Source organism: Plectropomus leopardus, chromosome 4 (assembly GCF_026936395.1).
Source record: "Plectropomus leopardus strain MGB_pleo_1.0 chromosome 4, ASM2693639v1, whole genome shotgun sequence".
Classification (NCBI taxonomy): Eukaryota; Metazoa; Chordata; class Actinopteri; order Perciformes; family Serranidae; genus Plectropomus; species Plectropomus leopardus.
The window spans coordinates 6,413,842-6,433,224 of record NC_142179.1 but is presented as its reverse complement, the minus strand read 5'-3'; the positions used below and the strand labels follow the sequence as shown (position 1 = coordinate 6,433,224).

The following is a 19,383-nucleotide window of genomic DNA, read 5'->3' as shown; positions in this document are numbered from 1 at the left end:
TTTTGTTTTCTGTATTTGTTCTGGTTTCTTTTATGTTTGGTATCAAAAGAAACTCAAAACAACTAAAAGTACTTAACAACTTTAACTGAACTTCGGTGCAGGTTTGGCCTTGCGTGGTTTTTAGTTTTTGATGTAGATGATGTAGATTCTTAGCTTAAAAAAAAACATTCCTGGCAGAATGTTTTTTTTTCCTTTTTTACTTTTTTGCAAAATACCTTTTTTTCACCACTGCTCTTTGAAATTCATGACCTTGAAAAAACTTGTTTTGTAAACTGTGATTGGTTGCCAAAATCTGGTATGTGTGGCCTATTCAACAATAACTTCCAAAACTCATTAAAATATTATGCAAATGTTACCAAATTCAGATGACAGCTGCACAAGTCAACTCTGGGTGATGCTGCAAAATATTATTTGATTTTGCCAACATTTGGCACTACAGCAATAATGTAAATGGACACAGTCAGTGGACACTAGAGCTGGGTATTGGTATTCAGTATTTCCTTAAGATATTGAGCAAAGTAACCCAATGGAAAGATGACATCTTTCTGTGGCGTTGCCATGGTTTCCTCTTCAAACAGCCTATGGCATTTTTCCATTGGATTTTTGGATGACTGCAGAAAATAAGCTCCATGGTTAACAAATGTTTGATACTTACACATGTTCTGTTCAGCAAGATAATCTTCAAAAATGAATACAACTTTCAGGATTTTTGAAGCCTAATCACCGGTAGTAAAAAGCTAACATTAGGCTATAAACAAACTGCAGTACGGTGGTGTCGCCATGACTACGAGGATGTAAAACCATGTTTGGTGCGGTTCCGCGTAATGACGTTCTGTGGTCTCATTAGCCACTTGTTTGCAACCACTTTTTTAAAGACACATAAAAGCTTCAAAGTTCGCATGTGGGTTGTTTACTGACATATTCTGTGTCATAAAACGAAACTTCAAACTCTCATGTCAGCCACAGACCTTATTTCATCTAACCCAAAAGACGTTCAAAAAACTCACTGACTTCCAGATGAGGCAACCAAAGGACCTGAAATAGTAAATGTCCAGATTTTAGGGATTAGAGATGGCACTCGCTACAGGCGACATAGATGGGCACCACTGCAGCAGCTAGTAAAGTAGGTAAAGTTGAGCACGCTTTTTTTTTTGATTGAGTTGGCAATTAAAAACTTTTTAAGTATCAGATGAAGTACTGTATTGGTAACGGTATCACTTCTAGGGTACTTGTATTGTAGTTGTTTTACATGATATCCAGCCCAGTTTGTCACAGATTTGACTCAATCTTATAATATTCCATATTAAACACGAATAAGGTTTTCTCGAAACTCTGACCAAAATTACGCGAAGACCCAAAAACTACAGCCATATGCCCTTAAATGTCAAAATTCAAAAGATTTGGTGACCTCGGTGGAGAAATGTGCTCTCTGAGTTCTGTCTAGTTTCATAAGTGTTTGTCTGTCTTTAGTCCGTAGCTACGTTTATGACTATATTTCCACCTGAACAGCAGATAAACTATTTTTGTATGAAGAAGACAGGAAGACAAAGAGAAGATCAAGGTAGACATGAATGACAAAATGTGAAATAGAGGAGGAAAGATGGCCCCATCGTGCACCGGACTCAGGGGAGGCATCAGCCAGCCTACCTCTTTCTCTCACCTCTCTGAATCCAAATGGCATCGCCCCGTGCCAGGTGGGCCATGTAAACACTCACACACAAATAGAGACACACACCCCTGACGTGTAGACATAAGAGTAGATTGTATGCCCAGACACTCGGGCCAGACCCCCTTTTAATTAGAGCAAAATTTACACACACTCCCAGCACGCTTTACTTTCTGTTTGGCTCTCTCTCTCTCTCTCTCTCTCACATACACACACACAAACACATGCATATGCATTATTGCTTTTTTATGCATGTGCGCACACACACACACACACACACACACACACACACACACACACACACAAACACACACAAAGATTCCTTTGATAAAATTGGATTTCCTCATCAGACGCCCCCTGAGCGATTTCTGCTAAAACAACAGTACTGTAGAGCCCCCACTGTTTCCAACTGCACACACACACATACACACTCACACACATAATATCCGTGCACGCACACTAAACACACCAGAGAGGAGAAGGAGCCGGCGCATTTTGGTGTTTGATACGGTTGACCCAGATCTTGGAGCGTGCACGGCTGAAGATGTGAGAGCGAGGAGGGGAAGGGAGGAGGGGTTGAAGCAGAAGCTGGGGGGGTTATCTGGGTGTTATGCATGTGTGAGTGAATAAGATGATGAGTGGGTGAAAGGGCGGTGGATGTGGGCCGCTGGGTTGCTCAGAGAGGTTTTTTTTTTTTCTTCAAATAGTCTAATTTAAAAACCAGCAGGTGGCTGATGGGTAAAAGATGGACAGACCTCAGTAAAGGTCAGAGCGAGGGAGATAAACACAGAGAGAAAAGATGACAAGTAAAGAAATGATAAATCTACATGAGTTGATGAGAGGCTTTCAGCAGGCGTCGCTTTCTGTCTGCCAGCTTGGAGGGCCTCAGTGTGAAGCCGTAGACTCACGACATCAATTTTTTGCTGCTTTTGCCAAATTTTGATGAAGCACATAAACTTGGCAGCTAGCTACGCCTCAGTGTCTTAAGTCCTTACTAGATCAACAATTAGTTTATTACAATGATAATGCTCCAGTGCACAATTTTTTGCAGCTTGTAGACAAATTAATACTGTTTTGCACTAATGAGACATCGGTATCGGCACATATTGGCTTTAAAGTTAAATATTGGCCAACATACTGATTTCTGCCAATATCAAAGTGATTTTTTTAATGACAAAATGAACATGTACAAAACATCAACCCTAAGCTGAAACATTTTTCTTATTTTTCACAATGAATGAATATTACAAACATTGAAAAACATTGCATTTTATGTCTCCATCAGCTCATCACATGGTGTCACTCCATCAATGACCTTCTGCGTCTACTTAAGACGTTTTAGGTATCCTTCTGCTCCAGCTCTTTACGCTCTCCTTCAGACTTCAAGTCAACATTGGAGAAGAGCGTAAATTTGAAATATCAATAAATGGCACGTAAGGGAGCTGCAGTGTGCAGACTTTTTTTATGTTGATGTCCTGAAACCTAACTTTTTTTTTCGCAGAAAACTTAACTAAACCATAATTGTTTTCAAATAATGATTTATTTTCAATTAGTGATCTGAAATCATTTTTGGAAGGTGCAAAGAAATGATGCCGTCCTCATAGGGCAGATTAGAAACAATTGCATGTCTCATTCTAGAGCAGTGGTTCCCAACTGGAGGGTCCTGGTCCCATATCACAAGTGACTCCCAACATGTCAAGACTGTAAAAAACATGCATTGAATTCTGAATTTCTGGCACAGGGCTTTTATTTTTGACGTATCAGTATCTGTTCAGCTACTATTTTGTCACTTGGCCTGTAAAGATGCTGTTTCTTTGCAGCGATTTTATGTCACTGATCTTGACACAATAATATGCACTTTTTTGGTTGCAGTGCAATTTATTTACAAAGTATTAAGTAATTGCACTTTATTCTTGCAATATGTTTTATTTCACTGTCTTCTGCGACCAAGTGTTGGACACATTTTGTGAAGTAAAATTGAATATTCGGTCATTTATCTTATGTGTGGACTTTGAACCAATAACTAAAGATAAAATCTGGACCCCATAGCTGCACCAGTTGGGAACAACTGTCCTAAAGGGCATCAACAAACTCCATATTTTGTCAGGACATTCTGAACACGTTTCATTTTTGGAGGGCTTGTGGATTTATTGTTATTAATGCCTCTATGTGCAGCACAGACAAACTTGTGAGAAACAGAAAGAGGCTCTTGTCTCGCCCTCTTTCTGCATCCTCCTTTGCTCTGAAGCGCTCTCAGGAAAAGATCAAATCTTCCTCACATGCAGATAACTCAGCATATCTCTCCCCAGGCCGCGTACCTGGTGCAGGGTGCCTCAAACTCCTCACACAAATAGACAGAGTGCCTGGAAGAGGCGAAACTCCTTGACTTCAATAGAGACGGGAGAGTTTTTTTCACTCTCTCATCCACAGCTCATGTTTCTTTCATCTTATCTATGAACTCTGAAAGACCCGGCAGCAGATAGGAAGCTCTGCTGGGCTTTAAAAGGACTTTTCGAACATATTGTGATGGGAAAAGGAGACAACCGGACTCGTGGCATCTTTGGTTTTTGTCTTAAAACATCATCAAACATCTTAACCAAGTCCTCACTGTTCATTGTGTCTGTGTCTTTTCTGCACGATAACGGGAGAACAGAGGAAGAACGCCCGCGGTCGGCCCGATCTGGAAGCATGACTGATTTCGGTCTTTCTCAGATGGCTTCATCTATTTTGATTACAGACCCCCCTCCGAGTGCTGGCTATCTTCTCTCCAGGCGGGTAATGGGAAAGGAATGGGAAATAGGAACGGCCTTGTTACATTTCGGTTTTTATTCTGAAAGGCAATCATGGTCATGGATGTGATGCATGCATGCGAGCGAAATCGGTCGAGCGGGGTACGAGAAGGAATACGGAGACAAACAGAAAAAACGACGCTACAATTTGGACCTAAAGAAAGACAAATGGGTGAGGAAATGAAGGTGAGACCCAGCGAATAAAAGGAAATGGAAGGAGTCCAGAGAGTGAAAGAAAGATGGATGAGGGGAGAGATGAATGGAAGGAGAAAGGAAGGAGGACAGAGAGAGTTTTATCTGACTCTCACAGCCTCGGCGATATGACAGGCTTGGCAATCCAAAGCGTTTCACCATGCCACCCCCTACCAGGGACAATCTTCCTTGCTGCCTCACACACACACACCCTCCTGCAGAGCACACACACATACACACACACACACCAACTGCACCTCAGCCCCATCCTGCCTCCCCACCGCCCGTCTCCTCCCTCCCTGCCACCCTCCGTCTCTCCATACAGGATAATCCTTCCCCAACCCCCCCAAAATACCATCGCTCAGTAAAAAGATATTTCCAAGGGCCTGGATCGCAGGCGGTCGCATGCTGCGTGCTCGCACAAAAGGCAAAGGCGCTGCACACATGCAGATGAGACGAGATACTCACACACACACACACTCACACACACCAAAACTTATGAGATACTGGGACTCTCCCAATACGCAGATGACAGCATCTGCCTTTCACAGATAATTACACTCCACCCTCCCCTCTTTTCCTTTTTTCTCTCCTTTTCCACTCGTGTTTGTCAATATGGAGATTTCGCGCATCATTGACAATCCTGGCCTTGTTGTTGTTGTTGTTTGTTCTCCCTATCCATGCTGGCTAATGTGAACCACAAGGAGCGATGAGCGGGGAAGACAAGGACTTGCAATGAGTCATGTGAGCCTCATTGAGCAGGGCTAAGAGGCTAACTCCGAGCTCATGTGGCGCTGATGAAAAGAGCCGTCCAGCCATTAACGGGTACTAATGAACTCGGCCATTTTTTTTATTTTGATTTTGTGTCATTAACACCGAAAAAATGCAAAAAAATGAATTATTTGAAAAACATTAAAAAAGCAGTGTATTGTACATAGTGATAAAAACAAGAAAATACATTCAAACAGATAGAGAAAAATGTCTCAGATGTTTGCTTTAGAAAATCCAGTTTCCCCAGCTGAGCTGTAGTTTTTGGTGAGACAAATTTTAGATGATAGATAGCTTTCCCATTTCCAGTAGACCGGAGCTGTGTACACGGCTCTGCAGCAGATGAGTATGCCTTTCTGTGTGTTTTTTTAGTTTGTTTGTTTGTTTGTTTGTTTGTTTGTTTTGGTGTGTCACGTTCATAGTCAAACAGGTTCCTAAACAGTAGAAAACAGCATTAATGTCTGTAAAAATGTTACAGTGGTTACTCCTTTGTGTATATATATATATATATATTACTTTTTCATTCTCTTTCAAACTCATTGCAGACTGATTTGGATTGATGTTCAAGTGCTGTTTGGATGGAGACGAACAGTATTTAGTGACGGTGTGTCATTGCACCTCGCCGATCGGGTGTTTACCCGGGTGTGAATGCTAATTGTTACCTTTCCCGCTGCATCAAAAAGCCAGATGTTAGCTGTTTTTTGTGGAGTGGAAAAGGGGTTAAGATTCCTTCAGGTTTCAGTAGAAGTCTCTTTCTCTCCAAAACAAACAGATCAGGTGATTTAAACCAGTAAATCGGTGTTTTTTCTACACTGTTTGACACGTCGCAGACAGCCTGCTCACCTTTTTTCTCTGATATCTTAAGATCGAGACGTTCTGGGCTGCTAACTACAGTGGCCGTCATGATAACTCTCATGTCCCTATCTGGAGCCAGTGTTTGCTTTGTCCATTCTGGGCTACCGTAGAAACATGACGATGCAACATGGCGATCTCTGTAGACGAGGACCCGCTCTCTATGTTGATATAAACAGCTCATTCTAAGGCAATGAAAATATTGCAATTTTTATTTTCATGTGATTATACACTAAAGAAAACACATTTATTGTATCAAAATCCCATCACAACTCTACTTTTAAATGTTTTTTAAAATTAAAATTAATGTATTTTTGTACCCCAGAAAAAAAGTTCATATTGCAGCAAATTTATGAAAAAGTGTACACTCGACAGTTTCTCATTTCTAAATCCAATCCTGTCTCATTTCCAATTCGTCAAGATTAAAAGTTCATTCACTCAAAAATATTTTAGGGGCAGAAAGGTGCGCTTGTGTTTTATTTATGAGCAGCTAAGAGGCTGCTGCAGGGCATCCCCATTAGCATGGTGCCGGCGGTTTGTTAGCGGAGCCACATAAACAGGGACGGATTCAAACGAGTCACGAAGACAGAGCCGAGAACAGGCTGAGGAAACGGCGAACAAAGGTGAGGGTTGAAGAGGACGAGGAAAGGTGAGAGGGAGGGTGGGAGAGAGGGGGAGGTCATGAGGTGAGGTGGAAGCGAAGCGCCTTGACAGCAGGGGAATACTCGAGCTTACACAGGAGTCACAAGGGACTCACGCAACCACTTAACACACACACACACACACACACACACCTTCCAAAACATCTCTTTTTGTTTCAGCTGCGCTCATGCACACACACGCACATAAACCGTACACACGCCACACGGCGACTGGCATCAGCCCACAGTTTGCCACTTCACATCACACTGATGACTGTCGGTGCTCTGAATCTGGCGTCCTCTCCGCTCGCTGCCGGCAGCTGATGTACACGAGGCAGAGTTCATTTATGGGACATTTGCTGGTCGAATTCACAGAGAAGTACTTACATGACAAAAGTGACGCACATGCACATATCAGTGTCTGTGAACGTGCTGGTGAAAAGTAACAAATTACAGTACAGCAGAGATACTCAACTTGCTTTTGCTTGGGGGCCACTTTAAAGAAATGAGAGCGGGCGAGGGGCCACAAGCAGCAGCCCCATACGTGTCTCCGGGATTTTAGGATGAGTCTAGAATTGTTGGACATTTCTCAGATTTTAGGAAATTTCTCGATTTTAGAATATTTCTAGGATTTTAGAGTATTTCTAGGATTTTAGGATTTTTTTTTAGAATTGTTGGACATTTCTTGGATTTCAGGACATTTCTCAGATTTTAGGACATTTCTAGGATTTTAGGGTTTTTTTTAGAATTGGAGGACATTTCTTGGATTTCAGGACATTTCTCAGGTTTTAGGACATTTCTCAGATTTTAGGACATTTCTAGGATTTTAGGGTTTTTTTTTAGAATTGGAGGACATTTCTTGGATTTTAGGGTTTTTTTTAGAATTGGAGGACATTTCTTGGATTTCAGGACATTTCTCAGATTTTAGGACATTTCTAGGATTTTAGGATTTTTTTTAGAATTGTTGGACATTTCTTGGATTTCAGGACATTTCTCAGATTTTAGGACATTTCTCAGATTTTAGGACATTTCTAGGATTTTAGGGTTTTTTTTAGAATTGGAGGACATTTCTTGGATTTTAGGACATTTCTCAGATTTTAGGACATTTCTAGGATTTTAGGGGTTTTTTTTTAGAATTGGAGGACATTTCTTGGATTTCAGGACATTTCTCAGATTTTAGGACATTTCTAGAATTTTAGGGTTTTTTTTTTTTTAGAATTGGAGGACATTTCTTGGATTTTAGGACATTTCACGGATTTTATGACATTTTAACAATTTTAGGACATATCTAGGATTTTAGTATATTTTGACAATTTTTCAACATTTCCCATATTCTTTGCTGTTTTTGGGACATTTGTGGAATTTTAGGACATTTTTACGATTTTTGGCCATTTCTAGCATCTTAAGACATTTCTCATATTTTACACCTCTAGGATTTCAGGACATTCCAGGACATTTCTAGGATTTTAGGTCATTTCTAGGATTTTAAGACATTTCTCATATTTTATGACACTTCTAGGGTTTAAGGACATGTCTAGGTTTTTTGGATATAATTTTTTTGATTTTCCGAGATGTGCAGGATCAAGCTTTATTTTGATGTTTTATGCACTCTGGCACCATATGTATAATATAAGTACAAACAAAAATCAGTCTGAATACCTTCATTTTTATTGTGAATTAGATAAATATTGTGTGTGTGTGTGTGTGTGGGGGAGGACCAGATTTTGCTCATGAGCTATAAAATGAGCAGTCTATCAGGGGCCGCTATCAAGGTTAAGTGCACACACAAGCAGGTGAGCCAGAGGTCAACTTTTATGACGTGCATTCATGGATTCATCAGTCGAGCTGCTTCAGTCTGAAGGAAACCAGCCAGTAAACCATGTAGAGCAGTTTAGATCACGACAACAAGCCTGCAAGCTGCACATGGAATTTTTATTGATCGCTGTTTTCGGTTTGCCGCACTGATTGATTAAAGGGTAGCTGGAGCTTTGCCAGGTCACAGCATCATTGTGGTGATGTCTAGAAATATTTAGGAGGTAAATGCGAGGCAATATTTTCATGCATATTTCTAAGGATATGAGGGATCAAAACACAAATGTCACTAACAGGATTTGTTTGTTTTTCATATCTCATCTACCTTTTTTTAGGAGGTAAAAACAAACTTCTCGGCTCATTGAGTGCAGCCTCTGAATCGTCAACCATGACTTTGCAGTAAAAAGTCAAAGAAGATAAAACGACCTCCAGTTCTTTTCATAATAAAATACAAGAAGCTGGCCTTGATTTTCACTGTGTTAAATCAAAAATATAACAACCTTCAAAACAGACAAAAAAGGGAACAGTTTAATCTTCCTCTGGAATAAATATACTTTATAATTTCATACACATACATCATTAAAATAAATTAGTCTGATGCTATTCATTGTGAACATGCTTTGATTTTTTTTTTTAGAACCCCTAATGCACAAAAAAACTTTTCAACTCCAAAGAACGCCAAAAAATAATTTGTACATGTTAGAATAAATCTGTTTGAGCCCTTCCTCTCTGCATAGTCACCTCATCCATAACACCTACATAAGCAAACAAAACCCACACATCCACCTTCAGCGAGGGACGGCAAAGGTTGCAACATCGATGACGACAATGTCGCCAAGCCAGGGGATAGCACAGAAGGTTGGGGGAGCAGTGATGCTCCCAGAAGGTGCAATTAGTGCTCTGCTACAGGAACAACGCGGGACAAGGTTCCTCCTCTGAACCAGAACATTGTTACACTAATTAATAACTCAGTCGAATCAGGGCGGCGTCAAGCAACAACAACAGGAAGAGCAGGAGAACAAGAGGAAGGGTTTAGCAGTGTTTTGTCATCACAACTGTGTCAAAGAAATCCCCAGAATAAGTTTTGTTTTGAAAAGTTGTCGGCGAGTTAAAGCTGCAAGCAATTTAAAGCCCTTTTTTATCTCTTATTTACCTGCCCAAGCTCTGACAAAACAGAAATCAGAAACAGTGCGGCGACAGCGCAGTTTAGAAACAGAAAATATTAAACTCTCACAGTGTCATGGCAAAATCAAGCAACAAAAGCATCTTTGCATCGTGGCAGCAGAAATTAACCCTTTGAAATCTGGAGCAAAATCATTTTTCTTGAGCTACGTTCACAAATACTAAAATCTTTAAACCCTAAACAAATCGGGGGTTTTTTTTCAAAAATGTGGGGGAAAAAGTCAATGAGCAACTTGGCAAGAAACGCCCCACAAACTGCAAAAAATGAGTAGATTTGGATTTTTATCTTATTTTTTTTAATGCTAAGGAAAAAAAGTCCAAAAAACATATTTATGATTATCATTATTATTAATATAAAAATAATTTACAGGATGATTATCATCCTAAAGAACCTTTTTCAGGTCACTTCCTTGTTTATTTGTTTTTTTGCTTGTTTTGTGGGGGTTTTTTTGTTGTTATTTTCAGGGGACTGTACGTCTGTCCTCTTAATTTCACGTGTTTGAAAGAAATCAAGCCAATTTGCGCAGGTTTCAAAAGGTTAACCATTTAAGAAGCAGATAATCTCTCCCTCCAAAGCAGCTTGTGACCAAAATGCAACACAGCCAGAAAATTCTGTTCAGTAAAACCTGAAATAAACACACTGTGAATAGTTTAGATAAATGTTAGCCACCAACACAGGTGGCCTCTGCAGATCTTTTCAAGATTTTGTAGCTGTCAGGGTCACTTTCTCTCCGCTTAGCCGCTCTAAATTACATAGTATGACAAGTATTTGGCATAAATTGAAACTCTTACCTTTTCTTGACCTGATTAAATCCTTCTCCAGTTTTTAAGACGGTTTCACAGCCTGGAGACGTCTCCAACAGCCTGCATCATGACAGAAAAGGAGCACAGGTGTGAATAATGACACTAACGAAAGCCCTGCACCTCCGTCCTGAGCACGATTGTTTGTAACCAGAGTGATTATAGTTCTGTATATTCAGTTAGTTTCCAGATTGGGTTTGTTCATTTCAATTTAGTTTTTATTATTTTCAGTGTTAGTTTTAGTGTTTTCTTTAGTTATAGCATGTGTGTGGAGGGCAGATGACTGACAGATGTGGAAATCTGAAGTCTTAAATAACAAATGCAAAAGTGCTCCACATGCTGAAATTTGACCAAACTGACAAACACAACAACTAAAGATATTCCCTGTATATATACACTCTTTGTACTGAGATAAGATAAGCGTCTCCTCGCCCAGAATCCTGCACCTGTGCAATACCGCATCTGTCCGGCCACCATACGACCAATCATTTCCACAACCCGACCCGTCGACCCGAGACCTGCACCCGAACATGAAACCCCATTATAAACCTGCTGTTAAAGCAGCATGTTTAGTGATTATTTTAGGGCATTTCATACACGTGAAACTAGGATACATTTTTTTAAAAAAAGTAACTTGATTTCTTTCAAAAACATGAGTAGAGGGCAATGAGGAACAGCCCAAAAAATTGCAAAAAATCAGTGAAATGTTACAAGAAAACCAACTGAAAATAAGCATTAAAAGAAAGAAAAACAAAGGAAAGACCTGAAGAAAGTGCAAAAAAATTAACCTTTTTTTCTTTCTGTAACACAATTTTAAATATTTAATTATAAGAATAATATAATTATAAAATATAATTTTCAATACATTTTTGTGTAATTTTTAGGTAATGTTCTTCATTGTTTTTTTCCTATGTTTTTGAATGATATCACACCAACTTTCTCGAGTTTCAGAGGCTTAAATGCTTGTGATTGGAGTCTAACTGAGCACAAGAAAACTGATGTCGATTTCGGTGTTACAGGGTTAATGCGTCTGACTCATATTCCCGCTGGCTTAAAACATTAAATGAAATTATTGTTATTTATTTTCATACTTTTATCATCCAGCACCCACGTGTTCTTTTTTCAGCCTTTTCTGCGGGTCACTGCAGGCTACGCCACCTGATGCACTCTGTCCTGACAACAGATTTTTATTTTCCGTATCGATCCTCGAATATAACTCTTGAATTTTGAGTCCCTCTTCATTCCTCGTGAATCATTTTGGGTCAGGACTATTGCCAATGATACGAGCTCATGCAAAAATAAGTCCTATTATCACTGTAACACAACAGCTCTTTTAAAACTTGTGTTTCACACTAATATTCTCTAATATACACGATCGCCCCAGAGAGGTGTGAAGAACAACCTCTCGCTCTGTGGCGAAGCAGCTGATGTTCTGTTTGAACACGCAGCGCTCTACATGCCCTGCTCAAGGGCAGGGTGTTGTTTAAGAAGAAAAATGTCTCTGAATAAATATATTTGTGCCCAAAAATTGTTGTTAGGAGGTTTGTTTTACAGTATGAGGCGCTCAGCTGAAACAAAACGAAAGAAGGCAAAGAGAAACTTTACAAGAAATGATCCAAAATATTGGCAGAAATTAGTAAAAGTCTCAAGAAAAAATAAATAAAAAATATATATGTATATATACATAATAATAATAATATTTTCCATAACATATTTTTAAATCCATCATTATAATAATTATTTATACTGTTTTCTTTTTTATTTTTTCTTGTTGTTTTTTGTTATTTTTTTAAATAGATTTTTCTCTGTCTTTCTTTTTTTCAGGTCATTTTTCTTGTCAACTTTTACGAATATCTTGCAGTTTGCCGGACATTTCTTTCCAAGTTGCTCATTACCTTTTTTTCCCATGTTTTCATAATAAACTGAACCAATTTGTTCTGGTTTCAAGGGTTTAAATGCTTGAGTAAGGTGTCTGAACGCTGTATAAGAAAACTCAATCCAGGTTTTAAAGGGTTCAATGACGGATCAGATCATTCTTTTAATACATCTTCCTTTAATTCTCCTTACACTTAAACATTTTGGCGTCTCATCAAATACAGAATTAACTCCATGAGACATACTGCAGCGTTCAGACAGCCGCTGAAACCTGTCCTCTATTCTGTGAAAATGGTTCAGCAGAACTGTGAGGAGCGTCGGTGCTCCTCGGGGACGCCCTAAACCTCGTAACAGCATTAATTTTCAATGCATCTCTTCTCTGTGTGCTTTAGATGTAGATTAATATTTCAATATCTTCTGGCCATAATCACATCACAGACCTATATTCTGGGTGGAAACCACCACTGCTCGGACTGGGACTTTGTAAAATGGCACATTAGAGTGCAGAACCGTCTCAGACGTATATGGGATCATGAAAGCAAGCGTGAGCGCACGGAGCGACTGCTGTAGTATGTGAGATGCAGAGAGACGCGCTGTGACTCCACCCTTAAAATCTGTGAGTGATGCCGACTCTGCACCCTCCCCCGACTCAAAGGAAAATGTCATAGTTTTGTCGAAATTAATTTCTGCTTTTTTATTCTATTTTTTCTTTTTATAATTTGCATTTCATTCAGAGTTAATTGGTGATTTTTTTTAAATTGTGTGTTTATATGGATCCAGTCAAATAAATAAATGCACAAATAACTGACTAAGATGTTTGAGTATAGAATTTTGTCTGTTTTTAAAGATTTTAGAGTCTTTATTTGCTGTAAAATGTGCCAATATGTGGCAGCAAACTCAGCAAGTTCAGCCTTCAGCTTGTTTTTTATCCTTTGAATCTCTATTTCAGGTTACATTTACATTAAAGAGGACCTCATGTTGTTTGTTTATCTACAGTGTGTCTGATTTTGCCACCTTGCGTTTCTACCACGGGGCCTCTATTAAATGATAAGGTGATGTAGTGAGACAAAGTGGACAGTAACCTTTATTTTTTTGCTCTTGGCTCACAGGTTGAAGAGCTTCCTCCTGAGGCCCCCTGCTGACTGTTAACAAGCACAACTCTGTACAAGTCCGGGAGCTTCATGAGTGTGTGCACATAACCTCCACTCCACCTCCGTGTGTGTGTGTGTGTGTGTGTGTGTGTGTGTGTGTGTGGCACCATGCTGTGGACAGTGATACTAGCGCTGCTGGTGCTTCTGCTGCTGCAGACTCAGCTGTCTGTGTGCTTAAGGGAATTACGCAGCGGGAGTTCCAGCCCCCCTGCCTACTCTTCATCCTCCTCTTCCTCCTCCTCTTACAATGCCACCCAGCAGCGGTTGCCGGGGGCGATTATTATTGGTGTGAGGAAAGGCGGCACCAGAGCTCTGCTGGAGATGCTCAACCTGCACCCAGACGTTGAAGTGGCAAAAGCCGAGGTAAAAGACCAACAGTGCCCGCTAATAACTGCACTACCACTGCAAAGTTTACTCCAGTACTTACTGATGTAATATTTTGAGGTACTTGCACTTTACTTGAGTATTTCAATCAATTTTCTTCCATTACAACACATTTATTTGACAGCTGTAGTCAATTTCCAATCTTTTAGGAGCCCTGAGCAGGATTTGGTCTCTCATGTGGTTTCATTTAAATAACATTATACAACAATTCACATAAAATAAAAAACTAATTTCAGAGAAGAAGTTCAACAAATGAAATCAAATTTGTGCATGAGATAATGCCAGCTCTACCTGCTAAGCAGTTACTTAGGGCCCCCTGGTCTCTGGAGGCCCCTAGAAAAGATTTTTTAATGAACATAAGACAATAAAAAAAAAAAAAAAAAGAATTAAACTTCCTAAATAAAAACTGACATTTTGTGCCATTTTCAGCAACATACAGTGACACACCGTGGAGGATTCAAAAAGTTTGAAATTTAGTGTCACTACAAATGATCGTAATTATAAGTCCTGATAGACAGGAGTACTGCAGCTGAACCGTAGTATATAAAAGGTCACTGTTATGATAAACAAAGTTAAAAATATATATATAATAATAATAATAGTTAATATGACTAAACTAGTTTTCCAAACTAAATGCTAATTTACTCTTGTGGTTACAATTTGGGGATTTTAAACCTATTTAAAGGGCACTCAAAAAAGTATCTGTGAAAACTTCCTGTTTTTAGTTTTTTTAATCTGCCTCCACTCTGCACCTACATGTATCTTAAACTAAGTTTTGTTATATTGCACGTTGTCCGAAACACGAGACCCCGTGTTTCAGTGAGCTTATATACAGATAGATGACTTTTATAAATAAAGGTTAAATCAAAATAAATAAAAAATGTTGCCTTTTCATAGAAATTTTACCGCTTTCTTGGGAAATTTTATGCTAACATTCGATCAGAGCACCAGACTTTGCACAACATTATTAGCTATTTGCAATAATAATGCAAGCTCGGCATCAGATCTCAACTTTTTCATCTTTCCTCTCCCATTAAGAATCACACAAACACCCAGATTTATCTTTTAACCGTAGGTGAGAATTTGCTGCTTTTCTTTGACAGTGAAGTTTTCTGAAAATGAACAGAAAAACTTACCAATCTAAAAATATGGTAAATAGTTTTAAGTTTCGAATTAATGATCAAAATATTAATTAGTTGCTGCACGACTGAACTTATGCTGGCTGTAGCGTAAAAGAAAACACTTTAAAACACACTTTAGGTGAATTTGTGTCTCACTCGGGGTGAACTTTTCGCCTCTGTATAAAAAAAAAGAGAACAAAGTCAGCTCGGCCTACTGTATAAATGGTTTGCAGCGTACTCACATGGTTATGAGTGCAGACAGGTCTGTCCCGAAGAAGCACCGCAGAGAGAAATCCTCACCGGGGTAGTTGGAGGTGAGGACTTCAGAGTTGGAAAGCTAGTGCAAAAGAATAGATTGGTTTGGACAGATGGGGACAAAATGAAAAGAGCTCAGTGTCTCATAAATCCAGCACATTTCAGGTCTGACTTCATCACATTTCTCATCCTCTGACATTCTTTCAGCTCCATTAAACCTCTGAAACCTGAGCAAACTGGCTTGATTTTCTTCAGAAAACATAAGAAGAGGCCAATGAGAAGCTTGTTTTTATTTATTTCTTTTATAACTTTTATATATTTTACCTGTTTATTTATGCATTATTCCTTTTATTTCCTTTTATCTGTGGTTTTAATGCCTTTGTTGTTTTTGGTCTAATTATTTGTACTATTTTTATATTGACATTTTGCATCCTGCATCCTGCATCTTGACTCTATCCCAGTTTTGTCTTACTTGTGTTGAGTAGGACTGTTGTTGTGTTGCCTTCTGTGTGTCCCATTTTGGCTTTTGCTTTGTTTGTCAATGCATTTTGTAAACTCTGTTTTTGAAGATATTTTATTTTTTTTTAAAAAAGGTATTATTATCATTATCATTATAATTATTATTATTATTATTGTTATTGCTATTATTATGCAGAGGGAGAACAACAACAACAACAACAACGACAAAAAGAACATTTTTTTTGTAAAAAAAAAAAAAACCCAAACAAACCAGAAACCAAAAACAAACAAACCTGAAAATAAGCACAAAAAACATACAAAAACAAAATAGACAAATAATGTGACAGTGGAAATAAAATAAAATTTAATTGTATTAAATACAATTAAATAGAATATCATAATAAATCTGTAAAATAATTTTAAATATCTAATTGCAATGATTATAAATGCAGTTCTCTGGACATTTTCTGTAGTTTAATCTACTAATTTCTAGCTATTTATGCATTTCTAGTCAAATTGCTCGTTACCTTTTCTCCATGTTTTAAAAAGAAATCAGACCTGTTTGTTTGAGGTTCAAAGGTTGAAATACTTATAACAGGCGTCTGAATGCAGAACAGATGAGTGATGTTAATCTCGGTTTCAAAGGGTTAAAGAAAGGTTTTCAACACCACTACAACAATTAGTGACTTCATTATTCTCACCTTCTCTTCCTGCATCAGGTGCACTACTTCAACGTGGAGGAGCACTACCGCCGAGGCCTGGCCTGGTACCGAGCCCAGATGCCCTTCACCCTCCCCGGGCAGCTGACAGTGGAGAAGACCCCCGGCTACTTTGCGGCTCCTCAGGTTCCTGCACGTGTCTGGAACACGAACCCCGCCGTGCGCTTGTTGCTCATCGTCCGGGACCCTGCAGAGAGGCTGGTGTCCGACTACACCCAGGTCCTCCACAACCGCTTGACCCGCCACAAGCCCTACCAGCCGCTGGAGGAGCTCCTGATCCACAAGGGCCACATTGATCCTGGTTACAAGGCGCTGCAGAGGAGCCTGTACCACGTGCATCTGGCCCGCTGGCTGGAGGTCTTCCCCAGGGAGCAGATCCATGTGGTGGACGGCGACGCGCTCATTCGGGATCCCTTCCCCGAGTTGAGAAAGGCTGAGAGGTTCCTGGACCTGCCGCCCAGGATAAGCCCCAACAACTTCTACTACAACACCACCAAGGGCTTCTACTGCCTGCTGTCTGCCGGACACGACAAGTGCCTGGACGAGTCTAAAGGCAGGCCGCACGCGCCGCTGAGCACCCAGGCCTTCAAGAAGCTCTGTCACTACTTCAGGAAGCCCAACAAGCTGTTCTTTGAAATGGTGGGGAGGTCGTTTTCCTGGTGCTGATCCAGCAGTGAAAAGCAGCCGAGGAGACAAAACACCTCCTGCACAATGCCGACACATTCAGGGACACAGAGGGAGAATGAAAGCTGTGGTTTGTGTGTTTTAGGTAGATGAGGGGAAAAAAGTTCAGTTTAGTTCAGTTAAAGTCATAAACATCTTTTGTTCTTTATACCTGCTCAGGTATAATGTGTCCACGAAAGCAGCACATGACGAGGACTGCTCGTGGTCAACGCAAACCTTTACCATGACCATACTGGTGCCTCCTTGGATAAACTCACTTGACGACAACCGTGCCATACGCAAGTTTGAAACTGAAAACTGACTGCTCTTTAGTGCTCATTTGTCGGGTCTTAAAAGATGTGCAGACTCTGAAGTGCTGTAGAGATAGGCAAGCGGTGAAATGATGGGTGAATTTATTATTGTTGCACTATGAACTCTAATTGCATTAAATAAAAAGTCAATCGAAGTTCAATGTAGACAATTTTAACACGTTCTCATCCCAAGTTGTCACATATTGCTGCTTTGTGGTGGACTTCCGTGTCTGCATTTAACTCTCTAAGTATCCTTCTGCGTGTGAAACAGAAGCTCTGAGATGTGGCTACCGTGATGTCAACACAAGCACATGTTGGGATTATGCCACACATGGTTATGTTTCAGCAACACAAGCACATGGCGACCAACGAGGTACGTCAACACACGCACATGCTGCCATGGATGGTTAGATTTAGGCAAAAAAAGGTACATAGAATGGTGAAGGAAAAAACATCACATTCAGTCATGTGGGAAGCGAATACTGGACTCCAACATTAATGTCCAAGGTTTGTTGGATCCACCGCCACTCCCGTCCGCCCTATAGGGACCTTCGTGCTCCCTGTATCACGCCGTTATCAGCAGCATTTCAACCTGACGGTGTCCAGTGGCGTATCATGCTGCCGTGACAGGTGCTGTTGGGTGGCTTATAATAAGGCCACGAGCAGTTCTGTCTGGCTCTGTTTACAACTGACGCCGTCCATCTATTTATCATGCAGCCACAGCAGGTGCCGTGCAGTGGTTTATAATAACACCGCGACCAGTTCTGTCCAGCCACATTCTCAACTGACGTCGCCCAACCACGTATCATCCATCTGACGCCGAATAATTACCTGGCAAACCGTAACATCTGGCCACATTCTGGCCGGGCTCTCATCGGACGCCGTCCAAGGGCATATCATGCAGACGTGAAAGGTGGCTTTTGGCATTGGGATCCTACACCAAAATCACTGCAAAGCGGCAATATTTGACAACTTTGGGATGAAAACGGGCTGACAATTTCAAAACAGAAACCAACTCCATGCTTTGATTTTTCTCAGCAGTTTGTAACATGTTTGTGTGTTAGTAAAACGTTTCAGTTAATCATCCTCTTTACTTCATTCTTTTGTTATTTTACAAGGTCGACTTTAAGATCTTCTAGCTCTTTTGAAAGTAGCCACCTTAAAAACTCGTGTTTGATTTCTTTTTACTTTCAAGGCCGATGTAGTACTATCCCTAGTTTGTGTGTTTTTTTTAAGATGTCCTTCTAATAAACGTGTTCAGTCCTCAGTCCTACAGTCTCCTGCTTTTTGCCTGTTTGCACTGAGCCCAGCTCCGAGGTTTATGGGTTTAAAATCATCAAACATTAAGACAGGGTGTCACTGACAGGTCCTCTGAAAGCTCCTCTCTCTCACAGTGTGTATGAAGATGTTTTCTGACAGTGTCTACCTAACATGTTCTTTACATCGAGGATCAAAGGATGCCTGCATTTCTTTTCATCATGAAAATATTCCTGTGAAGGAATTACCTCCAGTTTCAACACCATACTGTAACGAATCACACCTGCAGGCCACACGAAGGGCTGTTTGAATCTTTATTCAAAGCCAGAATACATTCATTTAATTCAACAAATCGCCAGGAAAAAATTGTATGTTACTGCAAACCATGGACATGTTGAATTAGGATAATATTATGTAGCAGATACATTAAAACTTTATGGTTAACCTTTTGAAACCTATGCAGTTTGTCTGGATTTCTGTCAAAA

The 19,383-nt window shown here is 39.9% G+C and overlaps 1 protein-coding gene across 1 annotated transcript in view; it reads left to right on the top strand.

The window, feature by feature from the left end:
- hs3st1l2 (heparan sulfate (glucosamine) 3-O-sulfotransferase 1-like 2) overlaps positions 1-18,911 on the top strand; it is a 35,046-nt gene extending 16,135 nt beyond the window's left edge. The window contains exons 2-3 of the mRNA XM_042488642.2: positions 13,688-14,092; positions 16,668-18,911. Coding sequence (XP_042344576.1) covers positions 13,838-14,092; positions 16,668-17,333 — 921 coding nt within the window. The 5' untranslated portion in view covers positions 13,688-13,837 and the 3' untranslated portion in view covers positions 17,334-18,911. The remainder of the gene's footprint in view (positions 1-13,687; positions 14,093-16,667) is intronic.
- The last annotated feature ends 472 nt before the right edge of the window (positions 18,912-19,383 follow it).